This window comes from Carassius carassius, chromosome 33 (genome assembly GCF_963082965.1).
Source record: "Carassius carassius chromosome 33, fCarCar2.1, whole genome shotgun sequence".
NCBI classification, from domain to species: Eukaryota; Metazoa; Chordata; class Actinopteri; order Cypriniformes; family Cyprinidae; genus Carassius; species Carassius carassius.
The window spans coordinates 22,386,299-22,410,256 of record NC_081787.1 but is presented as its reverse complement, the minus strand read 5'-3'; the positions used below and the strand labels follow the sequence as shown (position 1 = coordinate 22,410,256).

The 23,958-nt window shown below is 35.6% G+C and overlaps 1 protein-coding gene across 1 annotated transcript; it reads right to left on the bottom strand.

Annotated features, from left to right (window-relative positions):
- Positions 1-153: 153 nt before the first annotated feature.
- LOC132113985 (syntaxin-3-like) lies at positions 154-23,710 on the bottom strand. Its single transcript, XM_059522082.1, has 12 exons — positions 23,288-23,710; positions 11,756-11,830; positions 11,562-11,661; positions 10,148-10,222; positions 9,659-9,729; positions 9,471-9,579; positions 9,234-9,307; positions 6,991-7,125; positions 4,953-5,063; positions 4,719-4,829; positions 1,055-1,134; positions 154-359 (listed from the first exon to the last, which is right to left on the bottom strand). The coding sequence occupies exons 1-11, from the start codon at positions 23,315-23,317 to the stop codon at positions 1,057-1,059; spliced, it is 969 nt and encodes a 322-aa protein (XP_059378065.1). The 5' UTR covers positions 23,318-23,710; the 3' UTR covers positions 154-359; positions 1,055-1,056.
- Positions 23,711-23,958: the final 248 nt, after the last annotated feature.

Below are 23,958 nucleotides of genomic sequence, written 5' to 3'. Positions count from 1 at the left end.
GCGAATGAAAATTCACATTTGATCACAGGATTAAATTCTTTTAAATATATATAAAAAAGTTGCAATTATATATTTTTTCTGCATTTCTGATCATATAAATACAGCCATGATGAGCACAAGAGACTAAAAAAGACTTTAAAAATAAATGATGGCGAACTCCTAAAGGGCCGTGTCTCTGTGGGCTGCTTTCTTTAGGATCCGTCCGTCTGTTGGTGAGCGGCTGGGGGCGCTCCGGTGCTCTGAGAGACGGGGTCGTCTGGATGAAGCACTACAAAGGACTGGATCTCTGAAATATGAGGCGAACTGAGCAGGAGATATAAGGGGAGCAGGTTTAGTTGTGGTCTCGAAGTCACTTCAGCCTGAAAGATAGTAAAAGTAGCAATTAGAGACGAGCACACATGAAATATTAAGTAGTCAGTAAGATTTATTTGATTTTTTCCCCCTTCTATTCAGCAAAACTATTTACTATTTTGACAAACTATTTATTTCAAATAAATGCTATTTTTAAAAAACTCTTTATTTTAATGAAGAATCATGAAAAAAAAGGTTTCCACAAAATATGAAGCAGCACAACTGTTTTCAACACTGATAATCAGAAAGGTTTTTGAGCAGCATACTACAATGATTTCTGAAGGATCGTGTGACACTAAAGACTGGAGTAATGGTGCTGAAAATTCAGCTTTGCATCACAGGAATAAATAATATTTTAAAATATATTAAAAGGGAAAAATAGTAATTTTAAATTATAATATCTAACTACATTTTTCATCAAATAAATGTAAAGTTTTCATGGATAACTTGTAAAACACCAGTTAAACAGTTGTGAACGCATGTCAGTGTGGTTGAAATGTGTTTGTTTGTTTACCCACAGGTTTATATGATGCATTCCATGTAATTTTAGTTTGGAGAACAGTATTCAAAATCAATATAAAACTGAAATTAAAACACACAGACTGCTGGAGAGAAAAAAACAACAACACATTTATAGTTTATAGTTACTTGTGACAACCTGCCCCAGTCTCCCCTAAACATGTATATTAGTTAGGATTCTTACCATTAAGAAAAGAAGCTGTAAAGGTAAGAAAAGACAACAATCCCCAGAATCACACAGCAAAGCATGATCATCATTTTCTTCTACAGAGAGAAATATGGATATGAATGAGACAGTAAAGACAAATAATAGAGGAGATAAAGTTAAAAAAGAGAAAGAGAAAAGGGAAAACGTTCTCACAGCAGACCACATCTATTAAAATGTTGCTTATGAAAAATCATGCACAGTAGGGAGAAAGAGGATCAAAACGAAGGAAAGGTTGAGGTTTAAGGCCTGTGTGTGTTTGTGTGTTTAAGAAAGCGTGCATTAACTTACCATCAGGTGTGGAGCACATTCATAACACAAACCAAACGAGACGTTTTTCTGTGCTTCCTAATAACAAGATTCTGCTTTTTGAGAAGAGGACATAATCCTGCTGAAATCACCTCAGTGTGATTGAGATGAGCCTAAACCTGCCCTGCCGGCTTGAGAAAGGTGATGTTACTGAGACTTTTTGACTTCCTCTGTGTCAGTCAGTATAGGATGGTTTAACCCAGGGGTAGGCAAGTTCAGTCCTAGAGAGCCGCAGTCCTGCACAGTTCAGCTCCAACCCTGAAAAAAACCTCACCTAGGTGTGCCTTTTGAAAAGGTATCGCCCTAGTGACAGCTTTTGTACCTTTTTTTCTGAGAGTGTGTCATGAGATGACTTCTCACTAGTTTCCCGATGCATCACAGCGCTGCAGTGAAGTCTCCTTCAAATGCTGCCTCGAAATGCATTCAAAATGTAATTTTATAGATAGTTTGTACTTCTTATTATGTATATAAATGGACCATGGTAAATTTATTTAGACAGGTTGGGAACCATGCAGTTGCCTGTCCCATGGCCATATAACCTATATTCTTTCATAATGTATTTTTTCTAAAATATTGAATGCATTTTGTTTGAAAATGCTGAATGTCCCTGCACTGCACTTTTTTTTTTTTTACCAGTCACTCTGACATTCCTGTCCTTTTATATAATAATAAATAAATAAAAGATCTAGAAAACGCTTTCTAAAAATTTGATATATTTAAAGGAAATTAAAATATTTTTTGGACCACGTGGTTCCCACTGAGGTTAATTTCTACTAAATACACCTGCTTCATGATTCACTTATGGTTAAAATCAAAGTGAAAGTTTGGTTTCATTCACAAGGCACAAAGCTATGTGACACTACTTATACTTTGAACAGATACTAACTGAAAAATTTAAGTACATACATTTTAAATGTATGTATATACAAATATGTTTTAAATATCTTTTTTTTTTTTCAGGCCTGTAACCACATGATTAGGAATAGCTATTGAACCCATACTCACATATAAACCTATTATAACTATTGAAACCCTATTGGTGGATTATTAAATATGAATTAATATATAATTTATTCACATATAAATGAACAACAGTTTTCTGACAATGATCCCATTGAATACATCAGATTTCTTTTCTCAGATATGTACAAAATACTTAGAAAATATATAAAGTAATTTATTCCTTAGGTTAATTCCCATACAGACGTTCATCACAATAAAAATCTACTTGTGTGGGCTTCTTCCGTTCTGGACGTCCCATCAATGCTTAGCTTATGGTGTTCATTTCATAGGGATCCAAAATAGAAGCTGAAATCACATTTGAGTCTCCGAGCCCTTTTGATCAAGAAAATTTCAGCAGTTCATCCAGTAGATGTAGACACTGATGTGTCTAATGAACAAACAATACAATAAAAACATTAAGGCGTGAAATGGAAGTTACCTTCCCCTCGTGAGTCTCATAAAAATCCCTTATTTTGTGCTCATGGAATTGTCTGTGTATTTAAAATGTGCTTCCTTCAATGTAGTAGAAGTTCCTTAAACATTTCCAATCACATCCTAACAAAAAAAACAAAAAACACAGTCTGTTTCCTTGACCATCCCTCGGGTTCCCATTGGTTTGTGCTGATGAGGGGAGGGGCCACAGGTGAAGGGGGCGGAGCATTTGTCTTGACGTGCTTCCAAGGAAAAACAGGGAGGGTGAAAAGGAGTGGAGGAAATGATCATCTCTAATAATGGAGAGTTTGTGAGCAGCCACAGAGGTTATCGTAGACACCACAGCACCAATCACACCCAGTACGATCATCTTCTACAAGAGATGGAACAAAACACAAGCCATAAATCCAACAGCAAACATCTAAAGTCTTCAACAGAGCCCAACAGAACCAGGACACACAGACAACATTAGAAAAGAACTCCGCAACCAAACCAAAGGATGCCCTGGAGATCCCAAAGCCCAAGCGATGCATGCTTATTAATGTCACCACCTCCATATCTGCATAAACACCCACACCATTCCCAGCTCCCAAACCTCACACACATTCCTCTGAAGTATACTCACCACAGCCTTTATTTCAGACCTACGGATAAACCCACTATCAACGCAATAACTGCCAAAACCGCCAAAACCACAGATACTATAATAATTGTTTTCTGTGAAGAAACACACACAACAACACAACTGTTAGCATCTAATTAGCATTTGAGTAGCAAATAAATAGCTCACTCAGATATAAAGACACAACATCCAGTCTGGGCCAACAAATGATTAGCATTTCAGGACTAGGCATTACATTTGTGGAAAAGACAATGTCTAGAAAACTATCTTTTACTGCTGAGAGTATAAAAGCTGTCACTGGTGCGCTACCTTTCAAAATCTACAAATATACAACTTGACAATTATACAATCTAAGGTACTTTTATACAGCTTTTGGGGTACCTTGTGTACCTTTTGAAAAGGTAGCCCCAGTGACAGTTTCATACCATTTTTGGTGTGTTGAAGATTAAAAAAAATGATGAAAGAAAGACAGAAAGAAAGAAAGGAAGAAAGGAGAGCTTGTGCTTCACCATGGTATGCCCATCATCTTCATCATTTGCAACCCAAATTATTTTCTTAATGTGACATTTCCAGAAATCTCAGAATTTGGATCTTTGCTAAGCAATTTCCAAAAACGTGTATTTTGCAAATACTTAATAAATCAGTCTTAATATTTTGCACTGCCTTGGTCAATTCATTCCATGTACAATACACCTTAATGTTAAGATCATTGCTTCTTGTAGCTTTGATTAATTGTAATACTTTTCTATTCTTTCTATTCTTCTACTTTTGTTTATGCCTTACACATTCCCATTTTAAGGATTTTTTAACATATAATTTTATATAAGAATATAATACTACTTTCCACAGAAGAAAAGGAGGAAATGAGAGTGTTTCTTTAAACTCAATATGAAAATCTATTAGTGTTATCGTTGTACCTGAACAATGACAATAAAGAGAAGTTGTTTCCATAGGTGGAGCGAGTTTTTATATTTTCATACACGTGCTGTGTTTTCTAAGATTTTATCTGTATAAATAAAAGTGTCAAAAAGACCAGAATGTTTTGTTGCTGTTAATAAAGACTTGAAAAGTGAACATGTGTCTTAACATGGTTTTTTCAGTACTTGAGATACACTGAAACCCTGTAATGAGAAGTTTCAGGGCGTATCAGTATTAGTAATAATCATTGGGTTTGTTAGTGTGTATGAATGTGACTCTGTGTAACATTAGCAGGTTCAGACACGGTAAGGAGAGGCAGGGCGGGAAGGGGGCGGGGCCTGATATTCAACATGAACTCACACGTCGAGCCTCCTGCTGAAATTTAGCGGCTTTTTTAGTGTCAGCAACCGCCCGCTCTACAAAACCCACTGACTGATCCATGTTGTTCTCAATCCTCTCAATCATACCACCCTACAGTGGATTTTGGGTGAAGAAGAAAGAAGAAAAGAGGAAAGAGAGAAGACAGAGAGAGAGAGAGAGAAGGGGAGGGGGGGCAAAAACAGAAGAGAAAAGAAACAGCAGTGAAGTCCGTACCTTCCTGGCTTTGCTCTGATACCTGACAGCTTTCTTGGTTTCATCTTTTGCCGCTTCAACGTGATCGACTGCTTTACCTACATTCACCTCAATGTTATCAACCATGTTGCCCTGAAGCATATGGAAAAAAAAAATTAACACACACATACAGGGTGTCTTTATCTCCAAAAACAAAACAAAACACATATATACCCAGGTGCACCACGAACACACACACAGATGGGGACGCCGGGGCTAGTTGTCTCACAAAAAAGCTATTCTGAAATTGGTCTTAAAGGGCCAGTTCACCCAAAAATGAGAATTTGGTTATTGTTTACACATCAACACATTGTTCCAAACCTGTATGACTTTCTTTTTTCTGTAAAACATAAAATATATTTTGTAATACAGTATGTATTTGCAATGATCCCCACTGACTTCTACTGTTAGAACAAAATACGATGGAAGTCAATGGGGACCAGAAATTGTGTGCCTACTCGCATTTTATTTTGTGTTCAACAGAAGAAAGTTAGTTAAACAGGTTTGGAACGACATGAGGGTGAGTAAATGATGTCTAAACTTTGTGACGATCTTTAAACAGTCAATGTTTTTACAGAATGTTTTTTTTTCTCCAGGACAATAATGGTAAACATGTTCAATATATCTTTCTAGTCCGTACTTTGGCTTTATAGAGACTGGCTTTGAAAACAAAGCCCACCCTGATTTACAGGAGTAAGAAGAGTGAGAACTAGCCCCGATCTGCCTTATTCAGTGTTGACGCTCTGAAGAACAGGGACTTATTCGAGAAATACCAGAAGCTTACCTTTCACTTTTTCTCCATTGCAAGCAGTTAACAAGCAAAAATGGATTGGTCAATAATTTACCCCAGCTCTTTAGATTGTGTTGAATTAGCTCTGCTCCAAAACCTATTGAACTGCATCACTTACGATCTACACAGAGAGCTGTGTTCACAGACAGAAACCAAACTGAAATAGAGCTAATAAGTGATTATTATGAAACACACCTGATACAGCAACCCAGCAGTTCAATACTGTTCATGCGCAAAATATACATCACCAAAGTATCAGCTTTGCATCATAAAATTTACATTTTTACAATTTAAAATACATTGTTAAATTATTTACTAAGTTTTTTTAAATTGTAGTAATATTTTACAATACTACTGTTTCTACTGTATGTTTTTATCACATCGAGGTATCTTATAAGTATAAATTTGCTTATTTAAAACTACTGCGGTCAAATGATTAATCGCAATTAATCGCATCCGAAAATGTATTCTTTACATAACATATAAGTGTGTACTGTGTGTATATATATATATATATATATATATATATATATAAAAATACAAACACATGCATGTATATATTTAAAAAAAAATGTTATGTTTATATATTAAATATATTTATATATAATATAATATATATATATATATATATATATATATATATATATATATATATATATATATATATATAAATGTATATACATGTAAATATTTCCCAAATATATATACTGTATGTGTGTTTATTTCTATATACATAACAAATAAACAAAACACACATACATATATTACATAAACAAATACGTTTATTTTGGATGCGATTAATCGCGATTAATCGTTTGACAGCACTATTTAAAACATCATCTAGCTGTGCAGCTCACTAGGTTTTTGGAAAAGAGCTACTCACTTTCATTTCTTCTAATCAAGGTGTAATGGTTGTATAAAGTTTGTGACAAATCATGTAGATGAATGAAAAGGAATACAGTCAGTAAGGGAAATAAAAAGGCCATGCGAAAAAAGAGGACTCACATGTGAGAGAAAAGGCTGATGGGAAGTCACGCCGACCAGCAGAATACGGCTTAGCAACCAACAGAACGAGTTTGAACAAAGAAGAGAGACAAGGATGCTACAGACAAAAGGCAGAGAAAGAGAAGGAAATGCATGACAATGAGGGGGAAGTCAGAAAACCCTGACAGCGTGAAAGGATGGAGAACATGATGGACGAACAGATGCGTGATGAAGGGAGGAGTGTACCTGGCTCTCCACCAGCATGGCGATGTCCACAAACATGTCGTGCAGTTCCTTTATGCTGCTCTCCAGACGCACAATGTCTTTGTGACGTGCTTCGATCTCACTCAGCGCTTGTTTAGAGATCCCTGAATCCACAATCTAAAACACAAACGACAGATATTCATATTCAGCAAAGATTATGAAAGTGTGGGGTGTTTTGCTCAGTTTAGCTCACTGCAGTAAATGGCCACAGGATACTCTAGAAGCGGTTTAGATCTTGTGGTCTTGGTTTGGAGATATTAAAGTGGCTGAGTCTCATTATTTGATGTTTTGGTCTGAGTCTAAATTATGTTTTTTTTGCCATCGGTGACCAGTTAAACAGTTACAACAACTGTAACATTACCTTAAAAGCAACACGTTACATAATTGTTAAAAAAGTAACCATTTGCATTACATTTGACTTCATATGAAAAGTAATGTGTTTCTTGCATTACATTGCATCATAAAGTTTGTGGGTGGGCTACTTCTCTACTGCTGTGAAGTCGCCACGGAAGTTACATTTTAGTAGCATTTATGCTATAAGATAAGAGTGTATTTACACAGCAACCACAATCACAGGAAACAAAGAATCACTCAACCGTTACATTCATGACGAAGTACTGCTTGCTGTGTTGATTCAAACGCCCACCAGAGTCCACATATTGTAATAAAGCTCATATGCTGCATTAGAGGTGGGCAATATGACCAAAATCTTATTTTGTGCCACTTTAAATCTGCAGTGTCAAGATCTAGAAAACCATTTTAATTAAATTACATATTTAATTTGAACTAAAAATTGTATATTTTATCATGAATATTACAATTTCAGGATTCCAGAAATGTTAAAGGGGTCATATGATGCGATTTCATGTTCTCCTTCCTCTTTGGAGTGTTACAAGCTCTTGGTGCATGAAGAAGATCTGTAAAGTTACAAGACTAAAGTCTCAAACCCAAAGAGAGTCAACCACTCCTACCTAAAACGGCTCATTTTAATGTCTACGTCACAATGCGGGATGACTTGCATAACGCCACCCATATTATGCAATGAAAAAAGGCATAGGTTTAATTCTCTCTGTTCCAGCTGCTGTCATGTTGTGTGTGTTTTGTTGTGAAAGCGAAACTACTTTGTTTGGCCTTCCAGAAGAGGACACAAATGGAGCGTAGCGATAGTTCTGGGAGGCCATGTCAGTCAAGCTCGCATCAACTGATACTCGTTTAACTATAGGATCACCACACCAATCATAATTCCCTTCAGAAGGTCCCTTCCATCATTATTCAGCAGATATCACTCACTCACGGCTCCTCGCAATTGATATGGACACTTTACCCGCAATTCATTGCCGAAGTTGTGCTAATACGACTGCATCAACAACTTTACACGAGATCTGCTTACCCGCTGGAAAAAGAGAGATATTCAAGAAGGGTTAAAGCAGTTGTAAAAAAGTTGTATAGATCAAAACAATGTTTTTTTAGCAACATTTTATGACCCCTTTAATAGCTGTACGTAATTCAGGCATCACGTTCTTTTTAAACAATACATTTCCACGACTCTTCCAGTCATTTGTGGTTTACTAGACAGGGATCTAAAAACGGATTTTTCTTTACTCAGAATTTCTACCCAATTAAATATTTTAAATCTTGCTATTACTTAAATAAAGTATATTTGCGATTTAAAAGATTCTGTTTTAAGATTCTCTTAGTTTTACACTCTTTATTGACTTTTTCAGGTCTAGAAATTACATTTTTTAAAATTAGGCAACATATTATATCCATATTTTCCAACCCTGGTGCTTTTAAAGAAAACAAACAGTTAATGAAGGCGTTAAATACAATAAGAACTATGTTGATTTGTAGTTGTTTAATCTAATTTTAAGCCATCTTGATACTCCGCTGTTGAGAACCAAAATAAAGGTACAAAGCTGCCACTGGGATGGGACACTAAGGTACAAGAGCCAAAGGGTACATCTGATCTTCTACATTATTTAACTCTAAATAGTGCATATTAGTACCTTAAAGATACATATTAGTACTTCATTTTATATTAGCATTTAAGTGCACATATTAGTATCTTTTTAAAGGCTACCACAAGGACAGCTTTGTATCTCTTTTTCTGAGTGCTGCTTTAGACTATGGATCTCGTGCACCGTCTATGGGAGCACGTTATGAGGGAAGAAGGGAAAAGTTCTTACTCCAGCTCTTCCACACACACACATGCACGCATGCATTACCCCTGCTGTGAAAACAGCTGTGTTTCCTCCCTCCAGCATCTCCTCCAGCTCCTCATCAGTTGTGGTTTTACCAGCTAAAGCGAGAAGCAGAACAAAAGCAAAGTCAGAAAAGGGGAATAGCACGATGTCAGTTTGACACGCTTCAACCACAAGCTTGAGAAAGTAACGTCCTGTACGCTGCACACTGTTTAACAAGAGCAGCATCATACACTGCTGTTTAGTCAGGGCCACACTTACTGATCTCTAATTGTCTCTGAATGCGACCTTTGCTTTTCTCTCTGAAGTCAACCTGGGCTTCATTGTATTTGGTCATCACATCAACAAACTTCCTGGAAAGTACGGCATGCTGGCAGGGCAACATGAGGACAGAGTTAATAGAGCGTGTGTGTATTTGTGTGTGTTACGTGAGAAGGATGTTGACTCACCTGTGATTTGCGTATTCTCAAGTCGGCCGATACTCTCTCCACTTCTTCCATCTCTAGATTCCTTTCAATGGCTGTATGGACACACATTATACCAATAGTTAACTAAAACTAATATTAAAAATATATATAAAAAAGTAACCTTATTTTTCAGCTAGTTGCCAAAGTAACATTTCTCATTTAGCTTAATTTGATGTACTAAAATTACTAAAGCTGCGTTAAAAAGTATATAGACATGTAAAAAAAAAAGAAAGAAAAATAACAAACACTAAAACTTGAACTAAAATTCAAACAAATATGAGAAGTAGCATTTCAGTGATGCTAAAATAGGACTGACACAGGGTAAACAATGCTTTTCTAAAGGTGAAAGATAAATGGCTCACATTATTGTGTGTCAGAAGTGTTAGTAAAGCCAAACCTAGTTCTTTGTGGCCTATTTCTTTCACCCAATGAGAAGAGCACAAAGTCTTGTATACGAGTAAAGAAACTTACTCTTCAGTTTGTTACGAGCATTGTTGGCCATTTTCTTGATATCGTTAGTACGTGCCTCCAAATCATCCTGCGTTTCTGTTCCCAGAGAAGAAAACACAAGTCCAGCAGATGAAGATGAAGATGAGTGTGTTTTGGCGTTGTTAAAAGGTAGTTCTTTTAAATTTCAGTAAACTAAATGGAGTTAGGTTTCATGCACACTACCATTCAAAAGTTTGGGCTCTGGATTTTTATTTATATATACACACACACACACACACACACACACACACATATATATATATATATATATATATATATATATGTATATATATATATATATATATATATATATATATATATATATATATATATATGTATATATATATATATATATATATATATATATATATATATATATATATATACACACACATACATACACACATATATATATATAAATATATATATATATATATATATATTAAAGTCTCTTATGAAGAATTTACTGCGGTTGATCAGTTTATCTCATGTAAACAATGTCAATAAAAACAGTTTATAAACAATATGTCCTATAATGTTTACTTCAAGTAAGCCGATGTCCATAACTCATTAACAAATTACTCTAGAAAGGAGCATTTTGCTAAATGTATGCATTATATTATTTTATAATAGTTTTCCTTAAGCTGTTAGCGATGTCTTATTTTAAGTTGGAATAAATTTGCCGGGAGGTTTATTTCTCATTAGGTATCTTTAACTAACAAATAAAAAGACTTGATGTTTTTAATTACTCAGTTGTTCACTGGTAATTTTAGCTCATAATTTAACTATTGTTAACTTATTCAGCTTGATGTTAAAAATGTATTAGCACATAAATATTAATTTCAATTTAAGGTATAAAAAGGATGCTGTAATTGCACCAGTTAACTTAAAAACATGGAAAGGACATCGGTGTCTGTGTATTCTATTAAAAGAAAAAGTATAATTAATGTACAGTAATGATGAGAAAATAATAATAATAATAATCATATATTAAGTGTCAGGAATATCTTATATTAGTTCATAGTTTCCTATTCATTTTCAACAAAATTAGAATTTTTTTACAGTAAAAATGTTAAACCAATTAGAGTTTTACACCATATATGTTAAGAAAATTAATTTACAGTTAACTAACAGTTTTGTTTTACAGTTTTGTTTTATTCAGATGTACTATAATAAAAAAATTGCAATACAAACTCAAAAGTGTTGTTGACTGTCAGTTAATTATCACATGAACTAATGTTAAGGTACAGAACTCTAATGAACAGATGCTATCTTTACACTAGATGTGATAACAGCATTATTACTACAGTATATGACTCATGTTCAGACTTCAGAGTCTGTTTCACATGTTACTACCAGTCAGTGGCAAAAAAAAAAAAAACTGCCCACAACTTACTCTGGTCTGATGTTGGTGCAGAAAGAATAACCGAGTATAGTTTCTTCACTTCGGCCACATTCTCGTCGATCTTATCAATGCTGTTCCTGATGTCTTCAATCTGAAACCAGCAATAAAGGTCACAGTGACACACATTCAGACAAAGCACACCGAAAGTATCCCAAACACACTGTCAAATACACAGAATAACATGCCTGAGAGAAGAACTCATCCATAAAGGCAGCGTTGTCCACAGCGATCTCAACATCATCATCATCATGATCGCAAGTCTGAAACAGACAACATAAGAAGTGCATACTAAAGGACAATTTAATACACATTAGAAAGATATTTAAAGGGGCAGGTCACCCAAAATTCAAAGTCTGTCATCATTTACGCACCTTCGCGTTGCTCCAAACTGTTTTGAAGAATGTGTGTAACCAAACATTTGCTGGCAGCCATTGGGTTCCACTATGTGTTTTACATTAACTGTTTGGTTACACACGTTATCTCCTTTTTTATAGGTGATGACAAAATTATCATTTTTGGGTGAACTGTCCCTTTAAACTATTTTAATTACATATCTACTGCTAATATTGAGCAACTCCCAAAACATTAAAGGTAATTTCCATGATGGGGTATTTCTAAGCCAATAACAATAACTGACAACAAGAGCTAACTACGTATTTGACTTCTTGCAGTTTAACTCTTTCAAACCCTTTTTCAGCTAGTTAATTAGAATATTTATTTAAAACCACAGATACCAAATAATCACATTTTAAATTGTGCGTGGTAATTTGCTAACAAATCAGAAGTGACCCATTTTATATTTATGAAATATGATCATAGTAACCACCATAACATGAATCAGTAATCAGCCAGCCATGTGTCATATTGTTGTAAAAGGCCCAATTGTTAGAATACAAAAAGCATATTTATTTAATGCACAAGTGCTATGAATAAAAACTCTTGAATGAGCTTTTATTTTTGTATCTTCCGTTTTAATTTTTATTCAATGTTTTAGCAAACTTGTTAGGTGTGTTCTAGTGTTGGACGATATGGTCATTTTTCGAATCGTCGTATCGTCAGCCCGTGAGATCGACGATAAACGATATTATAGAGCATGGGTGGAGCAAGAGACAGACTCTTTGATCTTGTCATAGCATAACTATTTGGTGTTTTAAACCGCGCAGGTGCGCGAGAGAGAGCCTATGGAATCACCAATAATTGAAAAAAATATATATTTTAAAACATAGTCAGACGCAACTGTCATATCGCTCATCCTGTGACAAATGTGCCGCATCTGCGCACGGAAGTTAATCAGTCAACGGTGAAAATCAATAGTAGATTTCATTTCAAGTCCAACAGTTTAGCACTAATATTGGACATAAACGAACATGTTAAATATAAAGTATTCAAAATGGGTAAGTTCATATATTTGTAGTAAAGTTGAATTGAACTGATGCATCAGTCATACAGCGCTCCAGTCCGCGCGCCTCATGACGAGTCTGACGCACCGTCACAGAAACAAGAATGTGATGCATCCTAACATAACTGTGGCATTAAACTCAGTTAGTGAGGGCTCGTTTAAAATAGTGCACATATATAGGCCATTCAGATTACTTGTCAAAGTGCAATGAAACACCTTATATCTGCAGACGATGTACGTCTGTTTGTGGATGGAGACGTAGTAACGGCCAAAACTATGTATTTTTTAATCATCACATTATAGTGCGCTGTGCATGAAAATAATAAGGCGGCAGAACTTATCATCCATAGTGGTTCTCACGAAGTCCTTCTACGTCATCAGCACATAGTGAATGTTATAAGTTAAGTGATCAGTCTGTAAGAGAAGGACTATGTGAGAACAACTATGGATGAGAAGTTCGCTCTGCCGCCTTGTTAATATTTTGTCTTTATTTGTAACGACAAGAGTTAATCTCTCATGTATGAGAAGAGTGCGTTGCCGTGTATCAGCCATTATATGTGTGGGACACCAACTCCTCGTTTTCTATCTCATTGTCTTGATTATCGACAGAGAAATCTGCTTATGTGGATATCTCTGACTATCATTGATACACGACACTACAGTCTATCGGCACAACCCTAGTGTGTTCGCCATTTTTTATTAATCTTAGTGTTTTTTTTAATACTTCTACTTATTTATTTATTTTTTTTATTTCAGTTAAAGTGCTTAAACTTATTTTAGGCGACATTTCTAATTTTCATTCAAGTTTTTCCAGTGAAAGGTTTTCATTTGAATATCAGAAGGTTTTTCAGCTTTATTTAAATTATTTTAAAGCTCCACTGAATCACAACCTACAGTATGTGTTTATATTAATAAATGTTTATATTTTATATTGAGCACTTAAAAAAGGCAGAACTATGGCAATGGGTGTATGGTTTCTGGCACATGCTGTGCACGGTAGACCAATCACAACAGACTGGGCCATCTGACCAATCAGAGCAGAGCAGGCTCATGGAAAGGAGGGGTTTAGAGAGAACTGCTTCGAATGAATCGTTTGAGAATCATTGGAAAATTAGGGGATAATATATGCATATTTTGAAAAAACATTTTTTACCTTGCAGGCATGTGAAATTTACAGTAGGAGACTCCCAAAACACTGTTAGAAACCTTGATGGCATTATAGGAGCACTTCAATAACAACTGAATATGTAATCATTGAATGACATATCAGTCATCGATACAAAATGCATTAGTTTATAGTCTAGTTCTCTTTAGATTTGGGTTCTTTTATGTTTAGTTAATGGGTTTCGTAATTAAACTGCACTTTAAGAATGTAGTTCTTACAGTTATCATGTCACATGAACATCCGGTGTTCAGGCCTCTGCTGACAAGGCACAATGTAAGCTGCCCTGAAACAGCAGAAGGACTAGCAAACTGTCAAATCTCCATTTGTATTGCATGTAAGCTCATAAAACATGACTCAGGTAGAATGAAGTACATGCATAAAACAGGGTAAATTGTGATTTCGTGTGGACACTCAGTCTAGAGTGTCTTGCACTGCACTTTTATTTGCCGTGCACATAAAGGTGTGTCTTGAGACGTTTTATGAAGAGCATGTGGAGACCAGTATTGTTTTCCACTTAATAATAGCTTTCCTTTCGAATGACACAACAGCAATATAACACACTGACTCGGCCACAGAGCAGAGAATGGTGCGTGATAAGATTATAACTCAAATGCGAGTCAGAAGACACAAGGGTTGAAGTCCGAGTGAAATCACACCTTTTTTATGACACCACTCAATTATTTCTCTATAGTCATCAAACTTGCAGCTCTGTCACTCCACCACAGAGCAGCCAAACATGAAGACAAAGCACTTTTACTCATTCAGCATTTCTGACACATTTGAGAAACATTTAGCTACAGTTATATGCTTCTGTAGAAATATGTGATCAATAGGAGATCTCTATACATCTGTCAATTGATACACACTACTATTCAAAAGCTTAAAGTCAGTATTGTTTTTCTTAAATAGAAATGTATATAACAAAATACTTTTACTATACTTTTTGATACTGCCGTTAATTTTTATAGTCTAACCTCAACAAACAATCTAAATATCTGAGCGATCAGTGTAATCTGTAAGGACTCTGAATAAATATAAAAAATGCTGTTTATGCATTAATGAATCAAGCCAGTGATTAAACGATCGACTGCACACTGTTCCTGACAGCAGCGTGTAAACCATCTGTTCTCTATTTGTGATAATTTGATATACAGCAAGCGATCAAAGCTGGAGCGGTCGATACAAGATCATCTGTTTCCTGCCATTTTGGTCAATGACACAGTTTGCACTGCTCAACCTCTTATTTACGTTGCATTTTCACTGTTAGTTATGACGAAAGTATTCGTTAGACTGCAGAAATCATGTTGCAATAAGGAGCTCGTTGTGGTATTCATGTGCAAGTAGACTGTGTGTGTTCAGCTACATTGATGCAACGGGAGCAATTCTGATTATAATGCCGTAATCAACACTTTTCACAATCAGTTAATCTTGGTGGCTGTTACAATAAAAGCACAGTAAACGTTTCTAGAGAGCTAATGCTGATTTCATATGCAAAGATGTTAGCCAATCATAGGAGTGTCTGTTTAGATTGATGTCTGCAGAAGACTGAATTCAGGGTAGAAAATTACAATTTAAATCAGTTTTGATGATGCTAAGTTTATAAAAACACCTCAGCAAACACTAGGAAATCATTTTAAAAATGCATTTCACACGAGCCCTTTTCACGAGCTCTCATGCTGAAAACTTGAATGTTGCAGTGTGACGTATGAATCCCTAACCCAAAGAGCAATATTTCTCTTTAGCAAACACCACTAATACTTACAGATCCCCGTAGGACAAAAGTATATTTACGGTGGCCACAAATTATGAATTCGTTCTCTCGTTATATTAATTTGTTCCCTTATTTTAGTTAAATCGCAGTCACAAACTAAGAATTCTTGCCCCCTTTTTTTAAATGAATGAGTTCCCTTGTTTTAGTGAAAATATGGCCACAAGTTTAATTTTTTTTTTTAATGATTCATTTTTGCAATGAATGAATGATAAATAATGTAAATGATCTACAGTGATTATGATTATCAATTAGTTTTATTTGCATAGAAAATATCCAGCACTTTACACAAGTGAGTAACGCATTTCTGTGAATGAAACACATCTGAAATATAGCGGAGGACACAGTGAGCAACTGCAGGAAAGTGCATGACCTAAATCATCCTAAACAGGATATTTTTTTATATTAAACAGTCCAAACAAAAGCAGTGGCTCTCATGTGCTTTAATAGATGCTTGTCCTGTTTAACACATTTGAGATGTGTTTTCCTCGGTCCACACCTATAATTTTATGTAATATTCTTATACGTAGATGTTCAAAGTTGTGTGAATGTTTCCATTTTGCATCAAGACTTTCCTGAAAGAAAGCAAGACAGAGCAAATCAGAGCAAAGAATTTGATTTTGCTGTTAATTATACATTTTTCAGACAAGCAACTGTGTATATTTAGTCTGTGCTTTTATTTTATTATAGTACGTTTTAAAATGTAATTTTTAGATTAGAATCATTTTGGGCACATAATGTTAAACATTTAGCCTCACAAATGCATTGTTCAGTTCACACACAGTTTGGAGGACAACAATGGGCAGGATATTATTATTATTATTATTATTATTTTTACAAAATTCAACTTTTTAAATCAAATTAATCAAAGACATAAACAACACTTTATGTGATTATCTTAATCATCAAGTACAGTCATGTCACATCTAATTTTCACAACTCAACTTTTATAGGATCATAGCCTCAAAGCACCAGATTAATGTCTAAAGTCACATACAAATGCTTCCACAATCAAGCTACTGTACATTGGGCCATCAGAATGAGTAGTTTCTGTTGTAACTGTAAGAAATAAATCCATCAAAAGGTTTTAACTTTAAAACTGTCACTTCTGGACAAAATACACTGATCCGGAGTGGTGTGGATTACTTGTAGATTATTGTGATGTTTTTAGGGCCTTTCGCAATGGAAGGACCTTTTCATAGTACCAGAACTAATTGTGGAACTAACCACTTTTTGGTGGATCTGGGAACTGGGTGCGAATTTAATACTGGACTGCCTTTTTCGAGAACCAAATTAGCCAAATTAACATATATTACCCATGACGTGTATGTAGACTAGGGTTGTGCCGATAGACGATAGTATCGTGTATCGACGATCGTCAGAGATATCGACATAAGCAGAATTCTCTGTCGATAATCAAGACGATGTTAAGCTCATTTTCCTATTAATGTATTAGATTATAATAATAATAACTATTATTTTTATTAGGCTGCTTATTATAATTCGGCTTTTAAACTGCCCAGCTATTTCACTTAATTTCACTGCCCGCATTTCACACACACACCTCGCAGGCGCAGGAGGATTAGAGCATGTAGTCGGTGAAGTTGTAACGCTTTGACTCGGATAATTCGTTAAATCCATGAAATGAAAGAGATAGAAAACGACGAGTTGGTGTCCCACACATTTAATGGCTGGTATACGGCAACGCGCTCTTCTCATACATGAGAGATTAACTCTTTCTTGGTGTCACAAATAAAGTAAAGACAAAATAATTAACAAGGCGGAAGAGCGAATTTATCATCCATAGTGGTTCTCACGTAGTCCTTTTCTTAAAGACTGATCACTTAACTTATAAAACACACTATGTGGTGATGACGTAGAAGGACTACGTGAGAATCACGGATTATAAATTCAATCTGCCGCCTTGTTATTATTTTCATGCACTCCGCACTATAATGTGATGCATGCAAAATACATAGTTTTGGCCGTTACAAAGTCTCCATCCTCAAACAGACGTACATCGTCTGCAGATATAAGGTATTTCATTGCACTTTAACAAGTAATCTAAACGGCCTATATACCGTATGTGCAATATATTAAACGAGCCCTCACTAACTGAGTTTAATGCCACTGTTATGTTAGAATGCATCACATTCTTGTTTCTGTGACGGTGCGTCAGACTCGTCATGAGGCGCGCGGACTGGAGCGCTGTATGACTGATGCATCAGTTCAATTCAACTTTACTACAAATATATGAACTTACCCATTTTGAATACTTTATATTTAAATGTTCGTTTATGTCCAATATTAGTGTTAAACTGTTGGACTTTAAATGAAATCTGCTCTTGATTTTCACCATTGACTGATTTTGCAGAACATTTAGACTGATAACTTCCCTGCGCATGCGGACGTGCGATATGACAGTTGCGTCCGACTATGTATGAACTAGCTGTTTTAAATACAGTATTTTTATATTTAACGTTGGTTAAATCAGTCAGTATGTTTGAAAGTAATTTTTTTTTTATTATTGGTGACTCCATAGGCTCTCTCTCGCGCACCTGCGCGGTTTAAAACACCAAATAGTTATGCTATGACAAGAACAAAGAGTCTCTCTCTTGCTCCACCCATGCTCGATAATATTGTGTATCGTCGATCTCACGGGCTGACGATACGACGATTTGAAAAATGACCATATCGCCCAACACTAATGTAGACACTGATTGGCCAAATGAGCACGAAAACGCCCTCACCCGCCATGATTTAATACGTCGTGTAAACATACTGTAAACATTGTGTCAACTTATTTCGCAAGTATGATGAACAGCGATAGACAGATGGACTCTGAAGTGCAGGCACTTGTAGCAAATTCATTCCCTGTTTTGATTGAATGAAATGTATTATCCATTTCAAGTGTAGGGCTCATTAACCCTTTCAGAAACCTGCTTTGGTACCGAAATTGGTTCCGAGAACCGTGGATTTTCACTGGTATCGGTACCGAATACTGAAATTTTGGTACTGTGACAACACTATTCAGAGTTATATTTAAAAATGTCCTTGCTCTTCCAAGCTTTATGATGGAAGTGAGTGGGTGTTATTTTTTAATATCCAAAAGTAGTCCAATTTTCATTTTTGGGTGAACTATCCCTTGAAGGATAAAGTCTATATCATTAGTGCGATACAGTGTTTTTCATTCATCACCCTAAAAAAGAGACACTACATAAGAAGGTCGATTGGAGTGACCAGAAGGACACAAAAACAAAGTCACCAACACACAGTGTTCCCGCTCAGATGTTTAATGTCCCACAGTTCCTCAAGTGCTCCGAGAAGAACACCGTGTGTGTGTGTGTGTGTGTGTGTGTATTCTGAGCCTATAACAGTCTTATATACACACAAAGAAGAGGAGAAAAGTGTGGCCACACCAAGTTAAACATTACTGAAAGATGCAGATGCAAATAAATAGCACATAGCACAATTCCTAACACATAGGTCACATACATATATGCCCCCAAACAACTTATTTTAGTGCTGTTTGCTAAGACAAGCATCACTAGTATTGCTCATAGGGAAGGTTAAAGATTTGAACAAAGGAAAGACAAATTACACTTAGCTATGAAATTAATATTTAGTTTCACTGAGTAACTCTTCCAGGCCAGATGAATGGCAACTCAAATTTAATTCGAAACGATTTAAATTAAAAGAGGGGCCAAATTTAGGAATCTGAACCAGGTTTATTTTGCATTTAATTTTAAAAATGCATTTCAATTCCTATTTTTGTTTTAAAGGTGCCATTAAATGAAAAAAAAGGCACTTTTATAAGGTGTTTGAACACAGTTGTGGCCACAGTGTGTGAAAACAACCAGCCTAAAATGGTAAAAATCCACTCACTCATTGTTTTATAATCCCAATAAATCATAAACAGTCTCTCCACACTAGCAGTTCCAGGTTTCTCACTACTACTACTATGATATAAATGTTAAATGAGAGAAAGATGTATAAATTATCTGCGTCTGTTTCTCTCTACAAACAATGAAGCTTATTTACTAAGTGCAATAAACAATCCTTGTTGAGAAATATAATGTAGCGATTCAGTATCAATTAATAAAAGTCAAGTGGCAGCACTGACAACAACTTTATGAGCTTCTGAATGTTACTTTTTGCACAGCGCAATCTCAGATCTGTGTGCCAGTGGTGTGTGTGTGTGTGTGTGTGTGTGTGTGTGTGTGCGTGCAATTAAAGCAGCGCATTGATATAGAACGGTGATTAAACTGAAGGGTTTTAATGCATTGGCCTTGTCACACACACGTACATTGATGTTGTACGGTCACATTGTATATATGTTATTCAAGAAACTAAAAAATAAAAATAAATTAAGTTGAAAAACAATTTATGAAAAAAATCTTGAGAAGCTTTTTGCATGAAAATCAAATAGGCTTATCATTTTTTTATTGTATAATTTAAAACGGTGTATGAAATATACAAAGCATTAATGCATTCTGTATGATATGGGTTTTACCGGGTGTTGGCACAGTGATTAACCAGAAACATTTAAAATGTCAGGTCATGCAGAAGAGGTTTCCGACCCCAGCTCTATTAGCATACACACAGCCCTGAGTGAGAAGCTGCGGTCTGTCATTACTGTTCTCTTGCTGTAGCTGCTGGAGGTACAACAGGTGCATTTACATGGACACTTTTTGCTTCCATCGGAATTAATTAATTCCGATTGATGAATCCGAATGTAGTGTTTATGCCACAAGCTTCTGATTGGATTTAATCTTGACTATGAATAAGAATATGCAGAGTTTTCCGCTGTTGTCGCATACTTTTTTAAAAAGCACACATGATATTCATCTTCTTCAGATTCTAATTAGGTGACGACCAGCACATGAACAGTAAAAGTGGCCCTTCCTGTACCCAAAACCAGTCGTCTGTGGATGAGGGTCTTAAACAAGGACTGGTGAGACGTTGTCCTGCTCCACTTCTTAGACGCCGAGTGAAAGGGGAATTTCATGATGATTAAACACTCATTTATGACACTTCATTCACCAGGAAGAACAGCTCATTTCACACGTCATACGTCATTATGCTATTTTTATGTCACTGTGTAGTACTTTTTCTAGTTTCGGTAATAAACCACCCCTTACAATCCCATCGAAATTTTAGTCGGATCTGACCAATTCAATCCGATTGACTTGTTTACATGTGACTTTTTTATTCTGATTGTGCTTCTAGTCCTATTACGATCAGATTAGTAGGGTCCATGTAAACGCAGCTACTGTCAGCGCAGCGGTATTCTGAAACACAAGTTCACAAACATACATATTTTCATCAATGCATTCTATGGCACCTTTAAATGCGGTCTAGTTTTCAGCTAGATTTTTGGAATTTTTTTCAAAGTTTTCTCCAATTTAATTTTAATTTCTCTTAACATTTTTTTTTTAAATCCAGATTTTGTTGAAAATTATAATTATAGGATGGGCTCTTTTGTCTTGAATCAATAGGTAACCCTGCCACTAAGAACACCCCAGCAACCACCCACCTCAGCACGGTGCTGCTGAATTGTGCTCGGGCAAACACCAGAAAGTGTAAACTCTTATTTCTGTTATTATTTTAACTCCATAAAGAAACGCTTAAAGATTAAACCACTAAAAAAAAAAAAAAACTGAGTGAGATTTTCAGTATGCAAAACAGCACGGAAACACCACTATGACTAATGTAAATAAGGTTCGGCCATAAACACATGCACACAAGATCGTCTTGCCTGCTAGACAGCTTCAGGTAACAAAAAAAGTCAACAATGGAAGTATTTGACTGAGGCAGGGTCGCCATAGAAACAAATCCTCACCTCTGACCCTGCCCATAAGATCTGACAACTGCTTCAAAACATCCAAATAAACTAGCCCTACCAATCCCTGCCAACAGTACTCTGTCTGGTATCATACACTGTACAGCACGGTCATCAGGTGATAATAACAGAGTTTTGATATACCATAATCCATATCAAATAATTTAGTGCAACCTTACAAAATACCATCATACTGCAATAATACATGCCCAAAAAAACTTTGTTTCATGGAACATGTCTATAAACATGATATATGTCCAATAAAACATGGTATTACCATGGTTTAATATTACATGTCTAAAACATTATAGAATTCAATGTGCAAGTTATTAAAAAACATGTTAGTGCCACAGTAAAAATCTAAGCACACACACACAAACATGGCAGTACTGATACATGCCCAAATGCCAAGGTAGTAAAGTAAAACATGGTTGTCTGTATGGTATGTCTGACAAAAGCTATGATAGTACCATGACAGATGCCCAAAAATGTGGTTGTATTGGAGATATATATACACAAGAATTTTTTATATACATACATATGTATATAAACATGGTATCACCATAATACAATGCCAAAACCCAGGGTAGTATTGGGCCATATTTCTGAAAAAAACGTGGTACATAATCAAAAGAAACATTCTTGTACCATGGTACATACAGTATATATATAAAAATGGTAGTATTGGATTTATATAAATATAAAAAACATGGTAGTACCATGATCCATGCCCCAAAATTTGATAATATTGAGTTGTAAGTATGAAAAACATAAAAAACATTTTTTCATTTTGATATATGTCCAATTTCATTATGATATATGTCCAGTAACCATGGTAGTTTTGCATAGTACATATACATGGTAACATATACATCTGAAAAATATGATATACAGTATATCAAAACAATGGAACCATAGTAGCACTATGGTACATTATACAGTACATAAACATTGTAGTACTGGATTATATGTCTGAAAAACATGGTATATATAAAAGTAATACTATGGTAGGCCTACATAAAAACATGAAATTTTAGCAAAAAATATAAATTAAAATGCCTGAGCATCATGGTAACTATCCAAAAATAGGTCAAAGCTATGGTCGTAATATGTTTGTATTTATTTACTTATTTATTGTTTTGGTTAGAGTTGCAATAGAATGGATGGCAAACTGTCTAATGTTATTTTTTTTTTTTTTCAATAATAATTTTCAGATCATGCTCATCTGACCCCCTCCTCGAGTCAGGTGACCACATCTGCTCTCCTCTATTCACCATCTCTGATTGGACTTGTGCCGTCTTCAGGGAGCACTTGTTGGATATTCATCCACAGACTTAAAAAAGACGCTTTTGTATTATTTCTCTTGTACTTGCCACAAATGTACAAAAAGTACAAAAGTTTCAAAATGTACTTTATTCATACTATAATCAGTCTAACAGGTTTCAGACGAGCTCCATTACGTAATGTCATTCCCAAGCAGCGGTTTGAACGTGCGCTCGCTTCAGTCGCGTTCACAAAACAAGAGAAATAAGCAGACGCTTACCGCCTTTAGTTGCTCCAGTCGGTCCTTCATCTTTCAATCTACTGCTGAACACTATCTTAAAAATAAAATAAATAAATAATAAATAGGAGAAAGTCAAATGAACCGGGAAAGTGTTCTGTACGAGTTGTCAGTCGGCTGCTGAGCGGATCGTTTGCTCGTGAACTCCGTGTATCTCTGCTCCGGTGACTCGTGTTATTACTCCACCGAAGGTCCATGCAATATGGCTGCTCTTCTCCAAACCAGGAGGGGGTTTTCTCTAAATCTATCCGCTCAGAGGATTAAAACAACAGTTGCGTTCAGTCTGTTTAATCTGTCTTCCTCCCTCTCTCTCTCTTTTCTCGTTATAATCGCCCTGAGAGAGCTGCTCTTTCACGCATGCTCGTGCACGCTCTCTCTCTCTCTCTTTCTCTCTCTCTCTCTTTCTCTCTCTCTCTCACTCTCTCTCTCTCTCCTGGCCACGGTCACGCCCTGCGCGAACACCTGTGTGTGCGAATCAGTCCACATTTATTCTTCCAAACTATTTTAATGAGACATTTTTTTATTATTTCCTAGGAAATATGCTATTTGCTGGTAACAATACATTTCATTTCAATAAGTTCATTATCGGTTTCAGATTTACTGGTAGCGGTTTACTTGGTTAGATATAGCCAAGGACAAGACTGCAAGATGGG

What these genes read in the sequence shown, in the direction of transcription:
- LOC132113985 (XM_059522082.1), bottom strand. Translation starts at nt 23,317, where the DNA reads ATGAAGGACCGACTGGAGCAACTAAAGGCG. An exon ending in GACTGGAGCAACTAAAGGCG is followed by an intron (nt 11,831 to 23,287) that starts GTAAGCGTCTGC and finishes TGTCTGTTTCAG; the next exon opens with ACTTGCGATCATGATGATGA. An exon ending in TGGATGAGTTCTTCTCTCAG is followed by an intron (nt 11,662 to 11,755) that starts GCATGTTATTCT and finishes TGCTGGTTTCAG; the next exon opens with ATTGAAGACATCAGGAACAG.